The sequence below is a fragment of the Petaurus breviceps genome, unplaced genomic scaffold, assembly GCF_028583685.1.
Source record: "Petaurus breviceps papuanus isolate PSGF00001 unplaced genomic scaffold, PetGlider_PUasm1.0 90681, whole genome shotgun sequence".
NCBI classification, from domain to species: domain Eukaryota; kingdom Metazoa; phylum Chordata; class Mammalia; order Diprotodontia; family Petauridae; genus Petaurus; species Petaurus breviceps.
This window is the reverse complement of record NW_027187307.1, coordinates 5,253,465-5,278,033: the sequence shown is the minus strand read 5'-3', so window position 1 is coordinate 5,278,033 and position 24,569 is coordinate 5,253,465. Positions and strand designations below refer to the sequence as shown.

Genomic DNA, 24,569 nt, shown 5'->3' with positions numbered 1-24,569 from the left:
AGACACAAAACTGGCCACTGAAAGTTCATGGCCAAATCATAGCCCTCCTGCAGGAGTCAACTTGGCTCAAGTGAAAGAGCATTTTCCTCTGCTCTAAGCTGAGGATTCTGGGGCCAGGTAGAAAGAAGCTGGGGAGGTACAGTTTATTACTGCAAGAATATAACAGAGATGCAACTCACTCTTCCCATAAGCCTCCTCTGACCCCCTGATCCTTGAAAAAAAGATCTTATATGAAGAGCAGGAACCCAGGCTAAGAAAGGGAGAGTCTCCAAGCTATCACGTATATGGATGTCAGTCTTCAGAAAATGCAAGGGGTTGGGGGGAGGGAGGTATTGGGAGCACAGGTGATCTTACCAGTACCAACACCCAGCCTGATTCCTCCCAGGAAATCATTGCTGGCCAAGGGCTCCCGGTCCCACACGGTCAGCTCCAAGCACATGTGCTGCAGATCCTCCAGCTTTACTCCAGAGTAAACAAATGTGTGATTATAGTGGGGGTTCAAGCTCTTCTTCACCACTGGAGTCTTGCGTTTGCTGGTTTTGTTCCTCATAGGAAGGAGGTATCTGAACAATGGGAAGGGGAATGAGTGAGGGAAACTGCCACTCTCTCCAAACTGGCCACATTTAAAGGTCAATTCCTCCTACCCACTGGTCTGGCCTGAAAAGTGGAGCCCCACTCCAATAACCCCAATAGGCTCCCTCTCCATCTTCCAGGTTTGCTGTTCAAGTAGAATCTCTCCACCTTCTTCTACTACTACTACTACTACTCATGGTAATAACAATTTACATCTTGATAGCATTTTAAGATTTGGCCAAGTATTATCCACACAATAGTCCAAGGAGGTAAGGTAGGATATTATCCCCATTGTTTTAAATAGATGAGGAAACCAGGATAGAAAGGCATTAAGTTACCAGCCCATGCTGGGATTTAAACGAAGGTCTTCCTGACTCCAAGATCCAATCTATGTCCGGTAAGCCATGCTGCCTCTCATGCTAATGAATGTGTCATAGAAAATGAATGGGGTGAGGGGGCAGGAACAGGCCAGATCTTAGTGAAAGTCCTATGTCTAATCTGAGGTGACTTGTTAAAGAACTTCACAGGTACCCACCAACATGGAAGCTGGGTCAGAAGGGAGATTGAACAATGCTGGCAGTCTGTTATTCCATTAAGTGTGGCTACCTTATTAGTAATATCCAACTGCTTGAGATGCCATGTGTTGGAGGAAGGGGAAGGAGAGGGGACATTGTTATTTCATAAGATTAGATGAAGGCTCATCTGAGCGTGAGTGCCCCTTTCACCCAAGAGAGTCTCCGAGAAGTATTTGTCAACACTCTTTGGCCAACCTGGTCATAAGCCTCCCTCTGCACACCTGGCAGCTCCACCTTCCTCCTTGAAACCTTTTCCCCTTGGTAAGACCCACTAAGATCTTGAAGACACGTTCGAGAATCCCACTGCCATGCCATGAGGAAGCAGCAGTAGAGGACACAAGCCACCCCCACCCCAGGCCCTCCCAAATGAGAGTGATTATAGCCCCTCCCTCCCCTAAGACTGTCATGTGAGGCTGGGTGAATGACAGTTAATAGGGTGCTTAGTCAGAGGCCAGTGTAGGGTAGCAAAAGAGGATTGCCCATGAAGTCAGAGACCTGGCTCCAAACTCCACCTCTAACAGCCACTGGCTTGTGGCCCTGGGCAGCGCTACAGACAACCCACTGAGACAAGGATGCCTCACCTTTTTGGTCTCAGGGACCCAACCCCTTTGGACCTTCCTTCCTCCTCAGAATAACGGTTTTAAATGCACAGGATTACAAAGGAATGCTACTTACATTTACCCAAATATTTTTTACAACAATTTTATGGACACCAGGTTAGAATCCTTGCCAATCTACATTGCTAGGAGGAGTTTCCTTTCTTAGAGTTCCCCACACAAGGCTAGATCAAAAAATAACAGTGATGACAACAATGATGATGGTGTCGATTATTAAATGTCACACTCAACCCTGTGCCAACCTTGTTACCAGAATCCAAACTGGGTGGAGGCTCAAGGGAAGGGTTCAGCGAAATGAAATGCTGCCTCCATATCTCAGGACAAAGGCCAGGGGGAAGCTAAGGATAGAATTCCAGAGGACGTCCTCTCTTGTCCTTCTCATCCTGCCACTAGTTAGGGCCCACTTGGCTAAAGACTCACCCCTTGACAAAGCTGTCTGAGGTGCCTCCAGATTTGGCAGCGGGCAGATTCTTGGCTTCCTTAATCCACACCTGGAGTTCTCCTCCATCTCCACCTTTGCCTGGAAAGGAGATTACCCACAGTGAGTATATTCTCTAGCATCCAGCAGTGGCCACAACTGAACCTAAATCAAATTGAGTTTAGAGTAACAGGCATCTCCAGAGGAAAATCTACCTGATTTTCAGGCTGGGAGAGCATGAGGGAAGCAGGTAAGGCCAGGAGCCTGCTCAGATGACCAAAGGCTCCAACCTTAACCTCTAACCCTAAACATCAGCCTAGTCTCTCCCAGGAAGCCTAGCAGCTCACAGTACTAGGATCACCCTTCCCCTCCCAAATGTTAAGCAAACCCTCATAACCAAGGTATTTGGTATTCTGGCAAAAGTGAAATCATTACAGCCAAGGGCTTCAGAGGATACTTACTTTTTTTGTGGTCTCCAGCAGCAGGCAGTTTGGAGGCCGGGATATATTTCAATGAAACTACCAACTCGCCCTTCTGTGGCAGGATGCTGGCCAGGGCCTCAGCACTGATCTGAAACACAAGTCACCCCCCAAGTCACTCGGGGCTTAACAGCTGGTATTTGGGCGCAGCTGGGAGCTGCTTACGCCAGCATAGGAACATCCTTCAATATCCCATAATACACAGCCTGCTCCAGACAGTGGTCACAAGTGCTAGGGTGGTGGTTCTTTAGAGAAAGCAGAATCATGACAACAAACGGCCCTTCTGCTTTGCCCACTATCCATGCTGCCTTGGGAATACACATACCAAACTCTGAACACTTCAATTTGGTTTAATCCAACAAACATTGATTAAGGGAGATAGTATGGTGTGGTAGAAAGAATGCTGGATTTTAAATCAGATGATTGCAGATCATATACCAGCACTGTTACTTCTTACCCATGTAACCTTTCTGGGCAAGTCCCTTTCCTCCTCCAGGTCTCAGTTTCCTCATCCATGAAAAGAGAAGGTTGGCCTAGATGACCTCTAAGATCCCTTTCAGCTCTGAATCTGTGGCCATGTGATCCTAAGCGCCTACTATGTGTGCCAATATCGTCAAGCAGAGAGGCTTGATATCTAAGCCCCCAAGAGCCGAGGCTCCTGTTGGCACCCAAGGAGTTCACTGCCACACAAGCTACTTGCTTAAGAAACTCTTCAGAGTCCAAAAGAGGGAACTTGTTAAAAGCCAGAAAAACTTCACAAAAACCCTTTCAGCCATTTTCATCTGTGTTCCTCCCTGCCTCATCAGCCACCAATGTGGAATTCCAAAAAAGCATTTCTACTAACTTTGGGGCTGGTATCAGAGCTGAAGAGGAAACTCCACCAGGCGCTCTGTCTGCATCAGCTCTCCTTCCTATCTACCCACCAGTAAGACTTCAGTTAGGACAGAGCCCTTAGATGGCACAGGATTAACAGCCAATTCATTTCCTTTTTGTTTCTTTGTTCTGAATATAGCTAAGACCAAGGAAAATGGTCATTTCCACCTATACAGGAGAACAGAAAGAGGCTTATACATGAAACTACAAATCTCAGTTATGTACAGCTTGCCTTTCTTTCAAGAAATTCAGCATATGACTTTCAAAACTATCCCACTTGTCTGTGATTTCTTCTGGCCTTCTTTTGTCCCCTTCTATGTATTTCAAAGTAATTCAATGGTTCTCTTTCCTTCCTTCCTTTTTTTTCAGCCAATTTATAGTTCCCTTTGCCCTCCCCCCACTCCCACCCTTACGGAAAAGAAGGGAAAACAAAACCCTTGCAATGGAGCGAGACACACACACACACACACACACACACACACAGATTTCCACATTGGTAATGTTCAAAAAATGTAAGTCACCCTCTGTCTCTATCATCGATTCTCAGGAATCAAAATTGGTCATTGCATTGTTCTTAAATCTTTCAAAGTACAAATCTGCTCCATGGTCTCTCTGAAACCAAATTCCTTCCATCATGTCTTATGGCATATTAACACCATCATCAGAACTACAAGGATTCATATAGCATTTAAAGGTTTGTAAAGTGTTCCATGTGTGTTCTCTCATTTGATCCTCATAATAGTCCTGTGTGGTATATGCTATTAGTATTCCCACTATACAGATGAGGAAACTGAGACTGAGAGAGGTTAAATGACTTGTCCAGGGTCACATAGCTAGTGTCTACGGCATTCAATATTACTGTAATTTATTCACCATGCCCCAGTGGGTGACACTCATTTAATTTCCAATTCTTTGCTACACCAAAGTCAGCTGCTATAAATATTATGTATACATGAATCTTCTTCTTTTCTTTGATCTCTTGGGGTAGAGACCTAATAGAGGTGTTTCTGGGTCAAAGGATAAGCACTATTTAGAGATATGGGAGGCATAACTCCAGATTGATAGGACTAATTAACATCCCTCCCAACAGAACATTCATGTGCCTTTCTTTCTGAAGTCCCTCCAACATTTCTCATTTTCCTCATGTGTCACCTTTGCCAGTCTGGTGGGCATGACTGGAACTTCAGAATTGCTTTAGTTTAATTTCTCTAATTATTAGTGATTTGGAATATTCATACCTTATATTTCTTCCTTTGGTAATTTCCTGTTCATATCATTTGACCATTGATCTACTGGGGAATAGTAGCCAATTCAATTCAACAAATATTTATTAAGTAGTAAATTGTTTGAAAATGATGTAGAATTTGAATTCCTACTGAGAATACTAGATTCTTCTACTACCTTGTATGATGCATACCTAGACCATGTACTACTAAGTGAAGCCGGAGCAGCAGGGAGGTCCTGCTTTTACTCTACTTTTTCAAAACTTAAACAAAATTAGCAACAATATTTATTGTAACTGCTACTTTAAACAATTGCAATTCTAGCTCTTTCCTGAAGCAAGATGGCTAGGGCATGCCTTTTCCATTTTGTGAAATTTAATTTCCAAAATATTTTCAATTTCCAAAACATATTCAACTTTTCAATAGCTAACTGTACCACTGCCTACTCCTCAATTGAAAATGATGTAGAACTTGAATTCCTACTGAGAATACTAGATTCTTCTACTACCTTGTATGATGCATACCTAGACCATGTACTACTAAGTGATTTTTTAAAGATCTTTTGACGTTCTTCCTCTTGGAGGCAGGGACTTTTTGGTCTGTCTTTGTATTCCCAATGTCTAGCTCAGGATCTGGAAAATAGAGGTTGAAAGAATCTACCGATCACCTCCTGAAAAAGATCCCAAAAAGAAAACTCCTAGGAATATTATAGCCAGGTTCCAGAATTCTTAGATTAAGGAAACAATATTACAAGCAGCCAGGAAGAAACAATTTGAATATTGTAGAAGTTTTGAAAAAGTATAGGCACCAGCCATTAATAGTATCAAAAAAGTATGTTCAGGATTGTTTTGATACTTATATTTATAAAAAAGGAGGAAGAGGGAGGGAGGCAGATGGAGTTCTGTTTAAAGTAGCACCTCCAGGTTACATGTAACAGACATGGATAAATATGATTACAGTTTTATTGTTATTGTTCAGTCTTGTCTGATTCTGGGGTTTTCTTGGCAAAGATACTGGAGTGGTTTGCCATTTCTTTCTCTAGCTCATTTTATAGATGAGTAAACTGAGGCAAACAGGGTGAAGTGACTTGTCCAGGGTCACACACCTAGTAAGTGCTTGAGGCTGAATTTGAACTCAGGTCTTCCTGACTTCAGGCCTAGAACTCTAACTACTCTGTCACCCAGCTACCCATATATGCTTATAGACCATTCTGATAAACCATGACTTTTAGTTTAAGTGAAAAATAAAAAGGAAGGATTTTATAGAGCTAGAAAAAAATAGTAGTGAAATTTATCTAGAGGAACAAAAGGTCAAGAATCTCAAGGGAATTAATGAAAGCAATACATCCAAAAAAAGTCATAGTCATCGAAATAATTTGGTACTGGTTAAAAAAGAGAGAGTTAAATCAGTGGGACAGATTAGGTATACAACATATAGAAGCAAACAAATCTAGCAGTCAAATTTGATTAAACTCAAAGTCCCTACCTACTAGGGTAAAGATTCAGTTTAACAAAACCTGCTGGAAAAACTAGAAAGCAATCTGGCAGAAATTAGGAACAGACCTATATTTCATACCATATACCAAGATAAGCTCCAAATGAACAAAAGACCTCGATATGAGGACAAGGGAAAAAAATTATCTTTCATATCTCTGGCGAGAGGAAGAGTTCATGACCAATCAAAGGTTAAAGAGGATCACAGAAGAAAAAATGGACAATTTTGATAACATAAAATTAAAAAGGTTTTGCACAAACAAATCCAGCATGGCTAAGAATAGAATGGAAATAGTTATGGGGGGGGGGGAATTCCATCAAATTTCTCTCTTAAAGGTCTCATTTCCATGGAGAACATAGGAAACTGATTCAAACTTATAAGAATAAAAACATTCCCCAACTGATAAATGGTCCAAAGATATATACACAATGGCAGAAATCCAAGCTATTCATAGTCATATGAAAAAATACTCCAAATCACTAATGATTAGAAAAATGTAAATTAAAGCAACTCTGAGGCTCCAGCCCACACCCATTAGATTGGCAAAGCCGACAAAGAAGACAACAAACGATGGGCAGGATGTGGGTAAAGACTAACACTGTTTATTGGGAATGATTTTTCCAGTCATTCTAGAAAGCAATTTGGAATCATGCCCCAAAAGTTATCACTAAGCTATGCATACCCTTTGACCCAGTGATGCCATTTATATGTGATCAAAGTGATCAAAGAAAGAAGAAAGGTCTCATATATACAAAAATATTTAGAAAGTTTCTTTCTGAAGAAGTAAAACTTCCTGAAAACTAAAAGGTATCCACCTATTGGGAAATGGCTAAGCAAATTATGGTTCATTAATACAATGGAATATTATTGTACAACAAGAAATGACAAAATGGACAATTTCAGAGGAAAACTAGGAAGATTTGTATGAACACAGAACGAAGCGAGTAGAACCAGGAGAACGATTTATGCAACAATATGAAGAAAAATAACTTTGAACAATTTTCAAACTCTGAGCAATGCAATGATAAACTGGAAGACTGAAGATGGAGTGGGCAGAGTGATGGACTTCAGAGAGTGAAGGAAAATGTAACATTTTTGACATGAGCAATCCATTAGTCTGGATTATGCATATTTGTTTAAAAGGGCTTCTTTTTCCTTTTTTTATTGTTCAGTGGTAGGGGGAAAGTGAGAGGGAGTGATAACAAATTCTTGGGGGAAAATGTTATTCCACAAGTTTAAAAAAAAATCAACTTGGAGCAGCTAGGTGGCACAGTGAATTGAGCACCGGCCCTAGAGTCAGGAGGACCTGGGTTTGAATCTGGCCTCAGACACTTAACACAAAAAATAGCTGTGTGACTTTGGGCAAGTCACTTAACCCCAATTGCCTTCCAAAAAGAAAAAAAAACTTTAGCTAATATAGGTACATATAAGTAAAACTGAGTTTACCAGAACAGGAAGAAAGGAAGAGAAGGAAGGGAAGGAAGGGAAGGAAGGGAGGAAGGAAGGAAGGAAGGAAGGAAGGAAGGAAGGAAGGAAGGAAGGAAGGAAGGAAGGAAGGAAGGAAGGAAGGAAGGAAGGAAGGAAGGAAGGAAGGAAGGAAGGAAGGAAGGAAAGAGGGATTCTGTATCCTATAAAGTTCCTCATTTGTTGTTTCCTTGTCTGTAAAACAACAGGGTGGGACAAGGTGATATGGAAGGGCTCTTCTAACTGGAATTATATACAATCTGTGGCAACAGACTTAATGAAGCTAACAAAGTAAGAGAAAACTCAAATGCCCTGAATCCTGTGATAATCTACAGATGAATCTGAATTGTTATCCACAATTTAAACACAATTGTTTTGCATGTAAATTTTTTTTAAAAAAATAAAAACTAAAAGGAAAAAGGTATACGGGTATATGATTCTGAAATTAGCAAGTTATTTTTAACATGTGGAAGGTTAAAAAAGAAAACAAGTTACCTGGGCCTGGGTCCTAGCTATTGATACAACCCTAACCAGCCAGTTCCTTCCCCCTTCTTCATCCCAACCTCATCATTCTATAGTAGAAATATGGGGGGGGGCATGAAGGGAAGAATAAAGGGGGAGTGTTGTAGCAGTGAATGTAATCCTTCCACGGTAGAGAAGGTTGTTTTTTTTAATGAGGCAAATTACACCACCAGGGAAAACATTTCAAGGTAAAGTTAGCAAAGCTTCTTTGGACAAGGTATATATAGTTGATACAGTCATGAATCTTAATTTGCATCTCCAAAGCATCATCAATCAGTTCAATATTTATATACTTATTATTAAATTAAGGAGCAGCATAATATAGTATAGTCTTGGAGTCAGGAAAACCTGGGTTCAAGTCCTGCTTTTGAAACATACTGGCTGTGTGTCTCTGAGCAAGTCATATAAGCTCTCTGAGTCCCAGGCAGCTCTTAAGACTGTAAGTTACTTTAGGACCAAAGAAAATATAGAGAGCATTACAAAATGTAAAACAGATAATTTTGATTATATAAAATTAAAAGGGATTTGCACAAACAAAACCAATGCAACCAAAATTATAAGGAAAGCAAAAAACTGGGAGGAAATTTTTGCAACAAGTATCTCTGACAAAGGCCTCATTTCTCAAGTATATAGAGAACTGAGTCAAATTTATAAAAATACAAGTTATTCCCCAAATGATGAATGGTCAAAGCATATGAACAGGCAGTTTTCAAAGAAATCAAAGCCATTCACAGTCATATTAAAAAATGCTCTAAATCACTATTGAGGTACTCTGAGGTACCACCTCATGCCTATTATATTGGCTAATGTGACAAAAAAGGGAAATGTTAGATATTGGAGGGGATATGGGAAAACTGGGACGCTAAGGTACTGTTGGCGGAGTTGTGAACTGATCCAACCATTCTGGAAAGCAATTTGGAACTATGCTCAAAGGGCTATAAAGCTGTGTAGACTGTTTGATCCAGCAATAACACTGCTAGGTCTATATCTCAAAGACATCTCCCAAAAAGGGAAAAAGACCTATTTGTACAAAAATATTTAGAGCAGCTCTTTTTTGGGGAAGCTAGGAATTGGACATTGAAGGGATGCCCATTAATTGGGGAATGGCTAAACAACCTGTGGTATATGATTGTAATGGAATATTATTGTGTTATAAGAAATGGCAAGCAGGATGAATTCAGAAAAACCTGGAAAGACTTACATGAACTGATGCATAGTGAAGTGAACAGAACTAGCAGAATGTTGTACATGGTAATAGCAATATTATTTGATGAAGAACGGTGAATGACTTAGTTATTCTCAGCAATATAATGATCTAAGACAACCCCAAAGGACATAAAGCATACTATCTGCTTCCAGGAAAGAACTGATATTGTTTGAAAACAAATGGAAGCACACTATTTTTCACTTTCTTTCACTTTTTTCTTTTGTTTGAATCTTCTTGTACTAAATGACTAATATGGAAACGTTTTACATAATTACACATGTATAACCTATATCTGATTGCTTACCATCTTGAAGAGGGAAGAAGGATAGAATTTGGAACTCAAAACTTTAAATAAAAATGTTTTAAAAAATTGAAAAAAGACTGTGATGGGGCGGCTAGGTGGCGCAGTGAATAGAGCACTGACTCTGGAGTCAGGAGGACTTGAGTTCAAATATGACCTCACTTGACACAATTACTAGCCATGTGATTTTGGGCAAGTCACTTAACCCCAACTGCCCTCCAAAAAAAAAAAAGTAGGAGGGAGTGTTAGTACATGACTTTTGGCGGCTAGGTGGTGCAGTGAGTAAAGTGCTGGCCCTGGAGTCAGGAGGACCTGAGTTCGCTTAACACCTACACAAAAACACTAGCCATGTAACCTTGGGCAAGTTATTTAACCCCAATTGCCCCCCAAAAGGCAAAAAAAAAGACTGTGAGTTATAACCAATCTGCATCAGTGGAAGGCATTTCCCCCACACAAAGGCATACAGGTCTTGGCAAAAACAATATCTGCCACTGTAGTCTAAAAGAAAACCCAATTTGTATCATATAAACCCAAGGGGGATAATATCAATAGGAACAAGGTCATTGCTTCCATATATTTTAAGCCAAGTTCAAAGTCTTTCGAAGCCCAATTTTGCCCTCAAGAGGTAACTATACCTCATCTCACGCACATACACACACACACACACACACACACACACACACACACACACACACACTTGAATTCACAAGTATATGTAGAAACCAGAAGGGGGCAGTAGAACCCAGCCAACAATATTCAAAAGAATGAGCAACATCTTATAGAGGCTCCTCCGGGAAGTTTCAAATCAAGACCTAGCCGACTTGAGACACAAGGAGTCTCTACTGAATTGCTTCTCACAAAGCTGAGAACCAAGTGGGCCACCATTGTTTGGGGAAAAACTGAATGAACTGTAAGAGAGGAATGTCATGGAATATAACTGTGTGGTAAGAAATGACAAATTCAAGGAAATCAGAGAATCATGAGAAGATCCATATGAACTGATACAAGAGTGAAGGAAGTGGAAGCAGGAAAGTGAGAGGGAAAGATGACTACAATCATGCAGATAGAAAGAACACTATGATGAAATTGGATGCTCAATCCTGGCCCTGAAGAAGAGATGAGGAAATGCACCTGTCTTCATCTTAGAGTGGAGGGGTATGGGGTAGATGGGGAGAAGAATATGAGTGAAGAATGTGTACTCTCTCAGCCATGGCCACTGTGCCAGCTGATTTTGCTTGTTTCTCTTGGTTCTGAGGAAAGAATGGATGGTTGAGGTATAGGGTGAGAGGAGTATATGAATATAATATAGAAAGAAAAGGTTTCAATAAAATTTTCATTTAAAAAACAAACAAGATGCTAGTGAGAGTGGGAAGTAGCCGTACCTTTCCATGCAAGGGGAGCCACTGATCAAGAGGCTTGTCAGGCTTCCAGGAGTTCATGTCGACCTCAGCCTCTCCCAGGAAAATATTGCGGCCCAAACGGCCATGGTGCCAGACAGAGAACTGTAAGACCCTCTGAGACAGCAGGGATTTGGGGATCTCGTACTGTGGAAAACAGCACAGATGCCCAGGGTCAAGGGAGGTCTATCCACAAAGGGCAAGGCTTTTAGAACTAGTCACCCCAGAGGAGCCTCAGCCCCAGTCAATCCAAAAAAGGCCACAAATGGCCTTTCCTTTCTGCCCAGACCTGGGCTATTAATGACAAGTGCATGCCCACCCTTCCAGTTTCTTTGTGCTAAGGCCTAATTCCCCATCCCACCCCCACCCCCGTATCACACAGCTACCACATACCTGAGGGAAGACCCAGTATAGAACTGATGCATTATCTCTGATTGGGGAAGAAGACCTCCAGACCATGAACAGTGAAGGAGCCCACTTCCCCAAGTGTCTGATCAAGTGAAGCCTAGGCTCATCTGGGTCTCTACTCCCCAACAATCCCAGGCAACTGGAAAGTGTTCTCCTCCCTGGCAGGTATGCACCCTACCTCAGTGTCTGCACAGGCACTGAGGTGACCCACTCAGGCACAAGTGAGATACCGCAGACAGGAGCTGGAAATGCCACCTGCCCCAGGGGTGGGGGGTACTCACTCGGAAAGTCTCATCAAACATTGGATTGACAGTGCCTTGTTTGATGCTGGTTTTACGCTTCCCTTGTCGGGATTTGTCAGGCAGAAGGTACGTCTTCACATACCTGGAGAACATGGCAAATTACAATTGCTTCACTGGGTCTCCTCCAAACCCCTTACTTACTGTACACACACACACACACACACACACGCACACACACACACTCATGCATGCATGCGTGCAGACACACACATATGCACTTACATGCACACACATGCACATACATGCACACATGTGCACAATGCACATATGCACTTACATGTGCACACACCCACGTATGTGCGCATATGTACTTACATGCACACACATACACACATGTATGTACTTACATGAACACACAAACACACACGTGCACACTCAGGCATGCACGCAATGCACATGGGCACTTACATGCACATACACATACATGCAAGCGTGCGCACATGCACATACACTCACTCATGCACATGCGCACACACACACAGGCACGTACACACGCACACACACTCTCCAAGCATGAAATGTCCCCTTGCTGTTGTTCCAGCACATCCGATACCCTTACTACTTGACCTGTACCCCTCAATGGCTTCAGTCCTCCCTCCCTCCTCCGCTCCTGGCTCCATGGGGGCTCGCCCTCATACTAGGCACCCTGTCTGCCTTCTCAGAGTGGCAGCTTTGGGCAGCACTCACGGGTTGGAGCGCTTCTTGATGTCATCAGCAAAGGCCAGCTGGCGGCACTCCTTCACGTGGACCAGCAGGGTCTGGGAGGACTGCTCATACTTCAAGGAGATGGCAATCTCGCCCGATATCAAGATGTTACTGACTTCCCCGGCCTCACTGTAGATGCTCACCATGCTGCCCAGAGTGCTCTGGAGAAAATACAGCCCAAATGGGCCATGAAGCTCCTACCTGGGAGCCTCAATGCCCTCCCACAAGAAGTGCCCAGAAGGCTTGGCAGGAAACCTTGCTGTTAGCCCTCTGAGTCAAGGGCGAGGAGCAGTGCACTCTGGAATGGGGGTTCTGAACCTGAAGGCCTCGGAAAGACTTGGGGGAGGGGCAGTGAGCTCGTATGGGAAAAATTCTATCACTCTCTTCTGACTCAAATTGAGCATTTCCTTCAATCACTTTAAAACATTGAAAAATGGCAATGGAAGCAGCAAGGTGGCACAGTGAATAGAGCACCGGTCCTGGAGTCAGGAGGACCTGAGTTCAAATACGACCTCAGATGCTCAACACCTACTAGCTGTGTGACCTTGGGCAAGTCACTTAACCCTGACTGCCCTGCCTTCCCCCCTCCAAAAAGCAAAAAAAAAAAAATGCCAATGAGGCACTTTGTAGATGACCCAGGCTCTTTGCTTTTTAAAGAATCCTAGATTAAAAGATAAAAGAGACCCCAAAGGTCATATAATCCAATCCCCTCCATTTAAAGATGAAAAAATTGACACCCAGAGAGATTCAGTGACTTGTCCAAGGTCTCACAGAGAGAAAATGAACCTAAGAGCTCTCCATCCCTACCCATCCTTGCACCTCTTGTGCAGGTCCTCACAAAGTGGGGGGTTAAGGGGGGAAAGGCCTCTCTATACATCTCTTAACATCATATAGAAACTATGGAGCACATGACATGGCCCACTAGCCATTCCTTTCCTTTCCCCAGTAGGCTTTTGTGCATTTACTTACCTCCACCTTAGCTACAGAAGAGGGGGGAGGGGGGAACAGAGAGAAGAAATGAAGTTCAAACTACTCAGTTTTTGCTCCATGCCAGGGGCAGGTCTTTCGTTCCTGAGTCACCACAGCCAAAGTGGCAGCCCACTGCTGCTTGGATAAGCCAGTTATTAGAAAGCAGACACAGCCTGCCATCTAGATGGTATGTTCTCACCTGGTAGAACCTGCCAGAGCTTGTCATCCTTGGCACAGCCCATGAGAACTCACAGTGCCCTCCACACTACAAGTTCTCAAAGGCTAGGTCTGAGGAGTGTTCGCTCTGGGAGATTTCACTGTATCAAACAGAAGGCCATCTTTTTAGCCTCAGAATTCTTAGGGCAAGGCTCTACGGCTGGGAATCATGAAATACTGTTTTCTTCAAGGACTCAAATGTATAGGGCCCCCAAGGAGTGATGGAAAGACCCATGAAAGGTAGAAAGACGATTTAGCATACAGCAAACAAAGAATACAACACATGAGATTTCTTTAAAACAGATGTGTGCCTGGGGACAGCTAGGTGGCGCAGTGAATAGAGCACCGGCCCTGTAATCAGGAGGACCTGAGTTCAAATCCAACCTCAAACACCTGACACTTATTAGCTGTGTGACCTTGGGCAAGTCACTTAACCCCAATTGCTCTGCCTTCCCCCATCCAAAAAAAAAGGTGTGTGCCCCCAAAAGGAGGCCAGCTGGTCTTGCAGAGAGCCTGAGAGATAACTGAAGCACTTGCCGAGGGTCACATGGCTAGCAGAAGGTGAATCTGAAGCAAGATCAACATTCTATCCACTGGACCACACTGCCTCTCAAAAAGTAAATGGATGGGGACAGGGTGGTGCAGTGAATAGAGCACTGGCCCTGGGGTCAGGAGGACCTGAGTTCAAATTCGGCCTCAGACACTTGACACTTACTACTTACTAGTTGTGTGACCTTGGGCAAGTCACTTAACCCCAATTGCCCTACTCTCCCCCCTCCAAAAAGTCCAAAAAAAAAATGGGCCCATTCAAAACTAAAAGACACATGAAAGACTCGTGTAAATAAAATTGCAAAATAACTCTTTTGGGTGTGCCAAAATAAAAATGATCCCACCTAAATAATAACTAGGTAAAATAACAAGAGAATTCATTTGGAGAAACAAAAGGTCTAGAATAACGGGGGACATGAGGTTAAAAAAAAAATAGGAATGAAAGGATGACTACCCCTTCCAGACTTCAAAATACATAGGGCAGCTAGGTGGCACTGCATTGGCCAGAGAGCCAAGCCTGGAGTCAGGAAGATTCAACTTCCTGAGTTCAAATCTGGTCTCAGACACTTACTAGCCTTTGTTACCCTGGGAAACTCACTTAACTCTGCTTCCCTTAGTTTCTTCATCTGTAAAATGAGTTGGAGAAGAATATGGGAAACCACTTCATTATCTTTATCAAGAAAATCCCAAATTGGGTCACTAAGAGTCAGACATAACTAAAAAATCACTCAACCAAAAAAATAGAAAAGTTCATCACTGAAACTGACTTAGGCAAGAATCAGAAACAAAGTCCAAAGCAAGTCTAGAGGCCAAAAAAACCAAGAAGAGAAATTACCGGAGTAAGGAATCCCATCTGCACAAGCACTGCTAGGAAGCAAGTAACAAATCAGAAAACCCCAATCAAACACTTAAAAAAGGGCATTTAGCACTTAATGAAGAGAAGAGAAGAAAGCTCCGAGAGACTCAAACCAGCAGGGCAGCTATGGAACTAATGTGGTGAACTATAGAGGTTTGGTTTCTAACCCAGGCTCTATATAATAGAGATGCATGTGTTCACATACAATGTTTGCCCTTTCCCCTCTTTTTTTTTGTATATAGAAGTGTTCAAATTTGTTGGGGTTTTTTGTCTCCCCCATTAGAACATTAAGCTACATGCCTGTAGGAATTGTTTCGTTCTTTGCACTTGCAGCCTCAGTGCCTAGCACAATGCTTTCCTGACACATAGTAGGCACAAAGTACGCTTGATAATTAAGTGATCATTGAAAATCAGAAAGTGCCTTGGTAGAAATTAGCTTTAGACCAGTATGTTATGTCATATACCACAGTGAGCCCCAAAGGGACATATGGCCTATACATAAAAAGTCACATTATGTTTAAGTTACATAATGCACAACTATGGCTAGGGGGAGAATTCGTAACCAAACAAGGAATGGAGATGATCATAAAAGAGAAAATGAAAAAAGACAACTTCATAAAACTAAAAATCTTTTACACAAATAAAAATCAATACAGTTGCCCGTTGGGTGAAAATACTTTCATCAAAAACTTTTGATGAAAGTCTGCCTTCAATGATATGTTGGGAACTCACAGAAATACATAAAACATTACCTAATAGACACGTGGGCAAAAAAAATATGAACAAATAGTTTTCAAAAGAAGAATTTCAAACCATCAACAATCATAAGAAATACTGTTCCAAATCACTAATACAAAAGTAAACATTAAAAAATAATTTTAGGGGTAGCTAGGCGGCACAGTGAATAGAGCACTGGCCCTGGAGTTAGGAGGACCTGAGTTCAAATCCGGCCTTAGATACTTAACACTTACTAGCCATGTGACCTTGGGCAAGTCACTTAACCCCAATTACCCTATCTTCTCCCCTCCAAAAAAGAAAGCAAAATATATATATATATATATATATATATATATATATATATATTTAAAAATAATAATCCTGAGGTTTCACCATGCACACCTATAAAAATGGCAAGTATCACAGAAGATTGAAATAGCACTGGTGGGAATTCACAAACACAAGAACACTGAGGATTGTATGAATTGATTGATCTAACTATTCTGTAAAACATTTTGGCATTATGCTTTTAAGAAGTGACTAAACCATTTATGCCCTTTGACCCAGAGATCCCATGCTGGCCATATGTTCTCAAGGAAATAAAAAACAGAATTAAAAATCTCATACACACAAAAATATTCAAACAATCACAGAATTAATGTAGAAGTGAATGTCTATTGACTGAGGAATGGTTGAAAAAACCACATGATATGTGAATTTAATTTAGATGCAATTTCTTATTATGCTGTAAGAAACAACTATGAGGAAGTCAAAGAATCGTGAGAAGACTCATTTAAACCGATGCAAAGTGAAGTAAGGAAAACCAGGAAAATAATTTACACCATGATAAGACTTTATACCACAAATAGAAAGAGCTCTAAAACAAAGCTGAACACTGGATAACTATAATGCCCAGTTTGGCCTTGGAGGAATGCTGAAGAAATGTACTGCCTTTTGTTGGAGAGTAGGGGAGTGGTGGATACAAAATGGTGCATATCTAGTCACACATAAAATAGAGGATATGGTGTGGCATCAGTAATAAAGAGAAAATGAGTTAGTCAAGAGTATGATTACAAGACTGATACATAGTAGGTGGTAAATAATCTCATTACCATATCACACAGTGTGTGTGAACTTTGATATATTCATAATATATATATAAGTTATGGTTAAGAAATAAAAAATGAGGAAGACTATAAGAAAGAAATTGAGAGAGTGGAAAGATGGGGAAGAGTTAGTATTCTGGGCCCAGAGCAAGTAGCTGAAGGCTGCCCAGGTTGCCAGTACTGTCTTCAGTCTTCCCTCTCCTGGTACCCTGTGCTCTTGCACATGAATTCTACTACTTAATCTTAAGAGAGAAAAATTAGTAAGGGATTGCCTCAGATTTGGCCTCCCCATACCAGGATGTCTTCCGCAACTGCCAAAGTGATTTTTCCTCAAGCACACGTATGACCACATCACCCTTCTAGTCAATGAACTTCAGTGGTTCTCTAGTGACCCTGAGATCACATATTTTAACTTTTTTCTGTACTTTTACATTTCTATTTTGTGTAAGTTTTATAATGTACACAATTAGGAGTGCAGCAGCATACATATCATTTATAAAGAAGTAAATATATACACGTTAGGTAGACATACTCAAACTTTTTTTTCTAATGGAGCACAAAGTCATAAAAGTTTGGCGCTTCCTGGTCTAATAATAATACTAGTAATAGTTAGCATTTATCTAGTTCCTTAAGGTTTGCAGAGCACTGTCTTGACATGCTATCTTGTCACATCCTCCCTACTTCTCTGTTATTATTGTCTCCATTTTACAGATGAGGAAACTGAGGCTGAGAGAGATTAAGTGCTAGTAGGCATCTGAGGCAGAATGTGAACTCAGGTTTGGACCTTGAGTCCAGAGCTCTACCCACTGAGCCACCTCGTTGCCCACAGAATGGCATGGGAAACTTTCTTAAAATGCCTTGCCAAAATCTAGGCAAACTACAACCTGCTCTTAATGAAGTCTTGTTGGCTTGTCTTTCTACATGTTCTCCAACTGGCTCTTTCATGATCTGTTCTAGAATTTTGCCAGGAATTCCCTAGCATATAGTTTGCAGACTCTTCTCTTCCCTTTTTGTTAGTGCTATTTATCATTATTAACAGCTACCATTGGCAGAGTGCTTTCAGGTTGGCCGTGGTCCTTTCTCCAATCCTGTGGGCCCTCTCCCACTGCCTAAGACAGAGGCTCAGTGACAATACCTGCCAGTTCTTCTGATCCCCAAAAATATAGTCAGCTGAGCCAGATGGCTTGAATCTCCCAAGGGCAAGCTCAGGGTTTACTAATCACCCTCTGATCTTGGGGATCAAGTCCTTGTTTAACTCATTTTTCTTCTTGCCTTTCTGGGCCAAATGACCTTACCATAACAATTCTGAGGGAACAGTTCAAACCCCTTCCCAAAACATGGGGGATTATGAGCTGGCTGTAATGAAGCTTAATCTCTCGTTTGGGGTTTGTTTTTGGTTTTTTGCCTTGTGCTAGAAGGGAGAATTTGATTAATGCTTTTAAGGTTTCAATATAAAATGGTCCCAACCCCAATTACTTAAGGTAAGAAACTCCCTTTCACTCTCACCCAGGGACACATTAGAATAAAGCTCAAGAATCTGCCTAGGCCTGTCCCAAGCAGCTAAAGCTTAGGTCCTAGAATCCCTTGAGCAATGGTTACAGGGGTCACATCAGCCAATCCAAAATTAACCAGGAAACTCCCTCCACAAGATCCCTGAAAATTAGGCCTTTAGCCTTAGGACCTGCCAGGAGGAAGAAGCCCCTCCATCTCCTAAAGCAGACCATGCCACTTTTGGACAGTTCCCTGGTATCAAGCCTGACTTGGGCTCTCTGCTGCCTTTATCTTTTGTTCCTAGCTCTGCCCTTTGGGGCCAGGTAGACATGACTAATCCCTCTTCCATGTGACAGTCCTTTAATCCTTGACCACAGCTATCATTATCTACCTTCCCCTGACCCAAAGCCATCTGTGCTCCAGGCTAAATACCCCTGCTATCTCCAACCAATTCTCCTCTTCGTGACCTTGAGACCCTTTGCCAACCTGGTCACTGTCCTCTGGAAGCTCTGTTCCTAAAATGTGGCCCCAAGTATCAGAGAGTCTATGCATGTGCCTTCCCTTCCACAGAACAGGGTTGGTCCCTCCAGATCTCTCCTCAGCCCTAGAAAGGAGATCTCTCCTTCTCTGGAGTACAGTCATGAAACCAACCTGACTCACCAAGGAGGAACCACTACGCAGGCTGCTTCTTGCTGTTTTCTGCCGATGGATCTCTACCAGGCTATCGATGTCTTCTTCTTCCTCCTCCTCTTCCTCCTCCTGGAAGTATAAAGAGGGCTGTCAGGCACATGGACAATGGCAACGTTCTGGACTATTAGTGGCCAAGGTCTTCTCTAAAACCTCAGTCATTGCAAAGCTGTGACAATGTAATGGGAATGCAAATTTAGAGATCTTCCCTGCCCCTAGGCTAAAGTACACCTGGAGCCTGGGGTGGGAGGCTTGTTTTTCACTAGATACTTCTTGATTGGCCAGTGAGTCAATAAGGTTGTTACATTCTCTGAGCCAGAAGAAGGCTATATAAGCCCTGATGTGTAGCTTTGTTTTGGGGCTCACTTTGAGAAGTGTTCTGTGATTTGATCTGGATTCTGGGAAGCCGTTGTCCAGAGCCCCCCGGCTTTGAAAAACCCAGATGTTGAAACCCAGATGTTGATTTGGTATGGATGTAATGGCTGGACAGTTTGGAAAGCTGTCTACTTGATCTGTTTCTGTCTTTATAATTCTGTCTATGTATTCTGAAGTTTGGGGTGCTGACCTTTTCCCCCCTGAACGAGGTAAACGATATATGTTTGACTGATTAAAGTAAGCTTGTTAACCCATTTTGAGTTGCTTTCCTTTATCAAAGCAGATCCAAGAACCTGTGTTGACAGCAACCCTGAGGACACTTGGGGTGCTTGCTGCTACAGACATTCATACAGACCCACTCCACCTACATCACAGGTTACCAAAGGGTCCCTCCAGAGCTGCTCTCCAGGCTTCTGAGCAGAAGGATACAAACGCAATACACCAGATGTACCCATAAGCTAGAAAGCTCTGCCTCCTACCTACAACTCTGCTTTCCTTGAAGATGTAGGAAATTGGGGATGCAGAATATTGCCCTCAGATATGGTCACCAGGCAAGTAGGCTTTAATTAACTTTCTTTATTATGCAAGGGTACCATACCCCAAATGACCATGATAGCAAAAACAAAAGGCATCATTAAAACAAGAAAGCTGGGGGGGAGGGGAGAATCTGATTGGTGGTATTTCAATCAACCAACATATATTTGAGGTAAGTATTAGAGAGAAAAGACTACACACACACACACACACACACACACATACTGTAATATAGTTCATATAATCATAGACTTGGAGTGGAAGGTCATCAGAGATCATTTGACAGATGGGGAAGCTGAGGCCCAGGAAGCCGAAATGTCTTACAGAAGGGACAGGATTTGATCCCAGTGTTCTTTCTACTGGATTATGATACAGAATCAAGATTGAGGTTGAGTCCCTGAGCTCAGATAAGGTGAAGATTACTGCTGCCTAGGAAGTCAGGAAAGGTCAGGGTGCTGGAGGTGGGTGGACAGGTGGTTGGTTCCAAAGGAGCCCCCAAAACAGGTGGCACCAAGCAGGAGACAAGATGTTCGAATACAAAATGAGAAGAATATTTGAGACGATGCATGATTCATCGTGAGATTAGTGCATCTGCAGGGAGAAGAATTAGGAGCTGGTTTTGCCTCCACTGTCTCAGGCGTACACAAAGCTGTCTCACACATGTGGATCGGCAACTGGACTTTGGAGATTTGCAAGAATAGAAAGCTGGGTTTTGCCTTTCATCGAGGATTAATAAGTCTGGGAAATCTGAGAAGTGTGAGCTCACACAGTACTAATCGTTAAAGGTCAACTCCACATACAAAACAAAAACCCAAATGTCACCCAGCAGGAGTAAAAAACTGGAGACCAAGTGGGTGCCCATCGATTGGGGAATGGCAGAATGAACTGTAGTACCTTAATATGATGGAGTGTTACTGTGTGGTGAGACACGATTATGAGGTATTATAAGAAACATGGCAGTCTGAGTTTGAAGACGTAGGGGCTTGAGGAGCACAGATCTGCAAATGACTGATTTGAAGATCAGAGACTTCTAGAAAACTTGAGCTCGGGCTTTTGTTTTTACATCCCCAGTACCCACCGCGAAGCCTGACACATAGTATAGTATAGGAACTTAATAAATGCTTGTTGAATTGTGTCTGTGTGCCTACTTTCCCACAGTTTATCCAACAATATTTTGTCTTTGTCATTTTTGCTAATTTTCTGTGTGTGAGTTGTAACCTAAATGCTGTTTAAATTTGCATTTTTATTGGTGATTTACATCATATTTACAAGGTTGCAGGCATTTTGCAATTCTTCTGGAAACTTTCATCATAATTTGTCTACTATTGTTATCGGGGAATTGCCTCAGGTCACATATTTTCATAAACTCCCTAGATAGCTTCAATCAGAAACTTGTAACAAGAATGTTTCATGCAAATTTTCCCCTCCACATGATGATTTCTCGTCATATTTTCCCTGGCTTGATTTTATTTGTGCAAAAGCTTTTAAAATTTTATTCAACTGAACTTGTCAATTTTGTCTGTCATGACAAACTGTTATTTTGTTCATTCTCTGTGCAAAATATATTGAATAAGTTTGCACATGTATAGCCTATATCAGATTGCTTGCCAGGGGAGAAAAAAACATTTGGAACTCAAAATCTTATCAAAGGGAATGTTGAAGACTCTTTTTACATGTAATTGGAAAAAATAAAATACTATTAAGTGGAAAAAAGAAAAATAAACCATTCTCTCAGCAGCTACAGCACTTCCTCTGTTCTCCCCAATTTTTTCAGATGCGCTCTGACCTTTTACGTTCACATGCATACCTGACTGATGTTTACTGTGCTGTATATAGTGAGACTCTGGTGTAAACTTCATTTCTACCAAACGTTTTCCTAGTTTTTTCAACAATTAATTAACATCTTCTTGGGTTTATTGAATACTGGCTTCCTGGCCTGTTTTAGCTGAACTAATTCAATTTTTTAAACAGTACCAAAGAATTTTGAGGATGACTATTATAATTACATGGACAGTGAGGTGGCACAGTGGATACGCAGTGCTGGACCTGGAGTCAGGAAGGCTCATCTTCCTGAGTTCACATCTGATCTCAGACATTTCCTAGCTGGGTCACTTAATTTTGTCTACCTCAGTTTCCTCATCTGTCGAATGAGCTGGAGAAGGAAAAGGCAAACCACTCCAGTGTCTCTGCCAAGAAAACCCCCAATGGAGTCACAAAGAGTCACACATGACTAAAATGACTGAATATCAACAACAACAAGAAGAAAAATGTCCCATAGTTATCAGAGCTACTGCAAAAAGGCCCTTACCATGTCTGCAACGAGGCCTGGGACCGACCTGCTTCTGTCTCCCAAGGAGCCATTGCCAGGGTTTAAATCTCCTGGGCGAAGATCCATGACAGACTTAGTATACTCTGAAGAAGAGATCAAAGGCCCAAATTTCAAAAGAGCCCTGTGGTACTCTAGGCTGCTCCAGGCCCACCTCGCCCTCACCCATGTGACTGAGGAAGAGGAGGACAGCTTACCTGAGGGCCTCAGGACTCTCCTGGGATTCTTCTTGAATATCATTTCAGTCTCATCTGCAGATCCCAAGCTCTTCCCCAAAGGCTGCACTTCCTGGAAGGAGGGGGGCAGGCAATGAGGGTAGGAAGAAGGGATGCAGCTACAAGGCCAGCACGGAAACATGTTCTGCATAACCTCACAAGCATGATCAATACCACACTGCTTAATTTCTCAAGGCCTGGGGGAGGGTGGAACTCCAAAATTCTTTAAATAAATGTAAAAAATTTTTAAATGGAATTGGAAATATTTAACAAAACAAGTAAAAATATTTTTTAAAAGGAGGGCTGTAGCTTGGGAGGGAGGCAAGGTGCTCAAATCCAGCATGTGAACCTCCCATTTGAATGAACTCTCTTTGTCGGCTCACCCCCACAATACAGAAACAAATTCTATATGTTTATTCAAGTTGATTCAAACCCTTATTAAGAGAAATAGAAGTCAGACAATATTCTGATACCAGTTCTTACAAATAGCACTTTAGAAGGGGAGATCAATAATATAAAGGGATCATCATTTTCACCAAACAGCTTTGGACTGAACCATGAACCAAAGTATGAACACACTTCAGGAAACATACATGTGCATGCCCACACGCGCAGACACATACATGTACAGCTTTAAACTAGAATAAAAAACCTGTGTATTTTCTAGAACCACCAGTCTGGATTGTCATCCCTCAATGGAACTGTGGAGGTTCCCCCAGCTTGATTAGAGTCAAACCCCAACTTACATCGTCTGCTTCGGCCTTATTGGTCATGGCCAGAGAAGAGCCGCACTCCAGGCCCTCAGAGCTCCTCTTGCTTTCTTGCAAGGTTCCAACTTTCTCCAGAGGATTTCTCCAGGAGACAGACAGACAGATACACATGTTAGAAGTAAAGCCCGGGCAACTCCAAGAGGAAACATGGCGCCGGAAAATCTACAGTCGCTGGCCTGGAGCCATGGGTATAATCAGACCCAGACCCTGGGCTTTAAGCTATATTTCAGGTAAGGGAATAGAGAAGGCTCATTTCTAAATAAGCAGCCCCCTGCCCCCCTCACCAGTACACAAACACACATCATTCCTGAGGAGTGGCTGGGCTGCTCGCTGTTTGGCTCGGCACAAACTCCTTGAGCAGTCCAGCCTCAGAAAGCTAACACACTCCAGGCACCCTGGGTTCTAAGCCCACTTACTGAGAAGAAACACTATCAGAAGGCTCAAAGCAAATGATCCAGTAGTCAAAGATTTTAGGACAATTCTAGCAAGGGAGGTTGGTACAGTAAAGAAGGAAGGAGCCTGCATCCTAATACTGGGATGAAGAGTAGGCTTGTGTAATGGGAATGTAAATTTAAAGATCTTCCCTGCCCCTAGGCTAAAGTGCACCTGGAGCCTGGGGTGGGAGGCTTGTTTTTCACTAGATACTTCTTGATTGGCCAGTGAGTCAATAAGGTTGTTACATTCTCTGAGCCAGGAGAAGGCTATATAAGCCCTGATGTGTAGCTTTGTTTTGGGGGCTCACTTTGAGAAGTGTTCTGTGATTTGATATGGATTCTGGGAAGCCGTTGTCCAGAGCCCCCCAGCTTTGAAACCCAGATGTTGATTGGGTATGGATATAATGTTAGGACAATTTGAAATCTGTCTACTTGATCTGTTTCTGTCTTGATAATTCTGCCTGTATACTTTGAAGTTCAGGGTGCTGACCTCTTTCCCCTGAACTAGGTAAATGATCATGTTTGACTGATTAAAGTAAGCTTGTTAACCCATTTTGAGTTGCTTTCCTTTATCAAAGCAGATCCAAGAACCTGTGATGGCAGCAAACCCTGAGGACATTTCGGGTGCTTGCTGCTACAGCTTGCTGAGAATTCAGAGGGTGTGTGTGTGTATGTGTGTGTGCACATTTGTGTGTGTGTTTCTGTGTGTGCGTGCATGTCTCTCTGTGTGTGCATGTCTGTGTGTGTCTCTGTGTGTGTGCATGTG

At 42.3% G+C, this 24,569-nt stretch overlaps 1 protein-coding gene across 1 annotated transcript in view; it reads right to left on the bottom strand.

Annotated features, from left to right (window-relative positions):
* The window catches only part of SYTL4 (synaptotagmin like 4), a 51,136-nt gene that overhangs the window by 2,330 nt on the left and 24,237 nt on the right, over nucleotides 1-24,569 (bottom strand). Inside the window, exons 8-17 of the mRNA XM_069065272.1 lie at nucleotides 23,346-23,451; nucleotides 22,582-22,672; nucleotides 22,367-22,470; nucleotides 19,123-19,221; nucleotides 12,541-12,719; nucleotides 11,833-11,935; nucleotides 11,129-11,290; nucleotides 2,645-2,753; nucleotides 2,186-2,285; nucleotides 355-563 (exon numbers count right to left, since the gene is read on the bottom strand). Coding sequence (XP_068921373.1) covers nucleotides 355-563; nucleotides 2,186-2,285; nucleotides 2,645-2,753; nucleotides 11,129-11,290; nucleotides 11,833-11,935; nucleotides 12,541-12,719; nucleotides 19,123-19,221; nucleotides 22,367-22,470; nucleotides 22,582-22,672; nucleotides 23,346-23,451 — 1,262 coding nt within the window. The remainder of the gene's footprint in view (nucleotides 1-354; nucleotides 564-2,185; nucleotides 2,286-2,644; nucleotides 2,754-11,128; nucleotides 11,291-11,832; nucleotides 11,936-12,540; nucleotides 12,720-19,122; nucleotides 19,222-22,366; nucleotides 22,471-22,581; nucleotides 22,673-23,345; nucleotides 23,452-24,569) is intronic.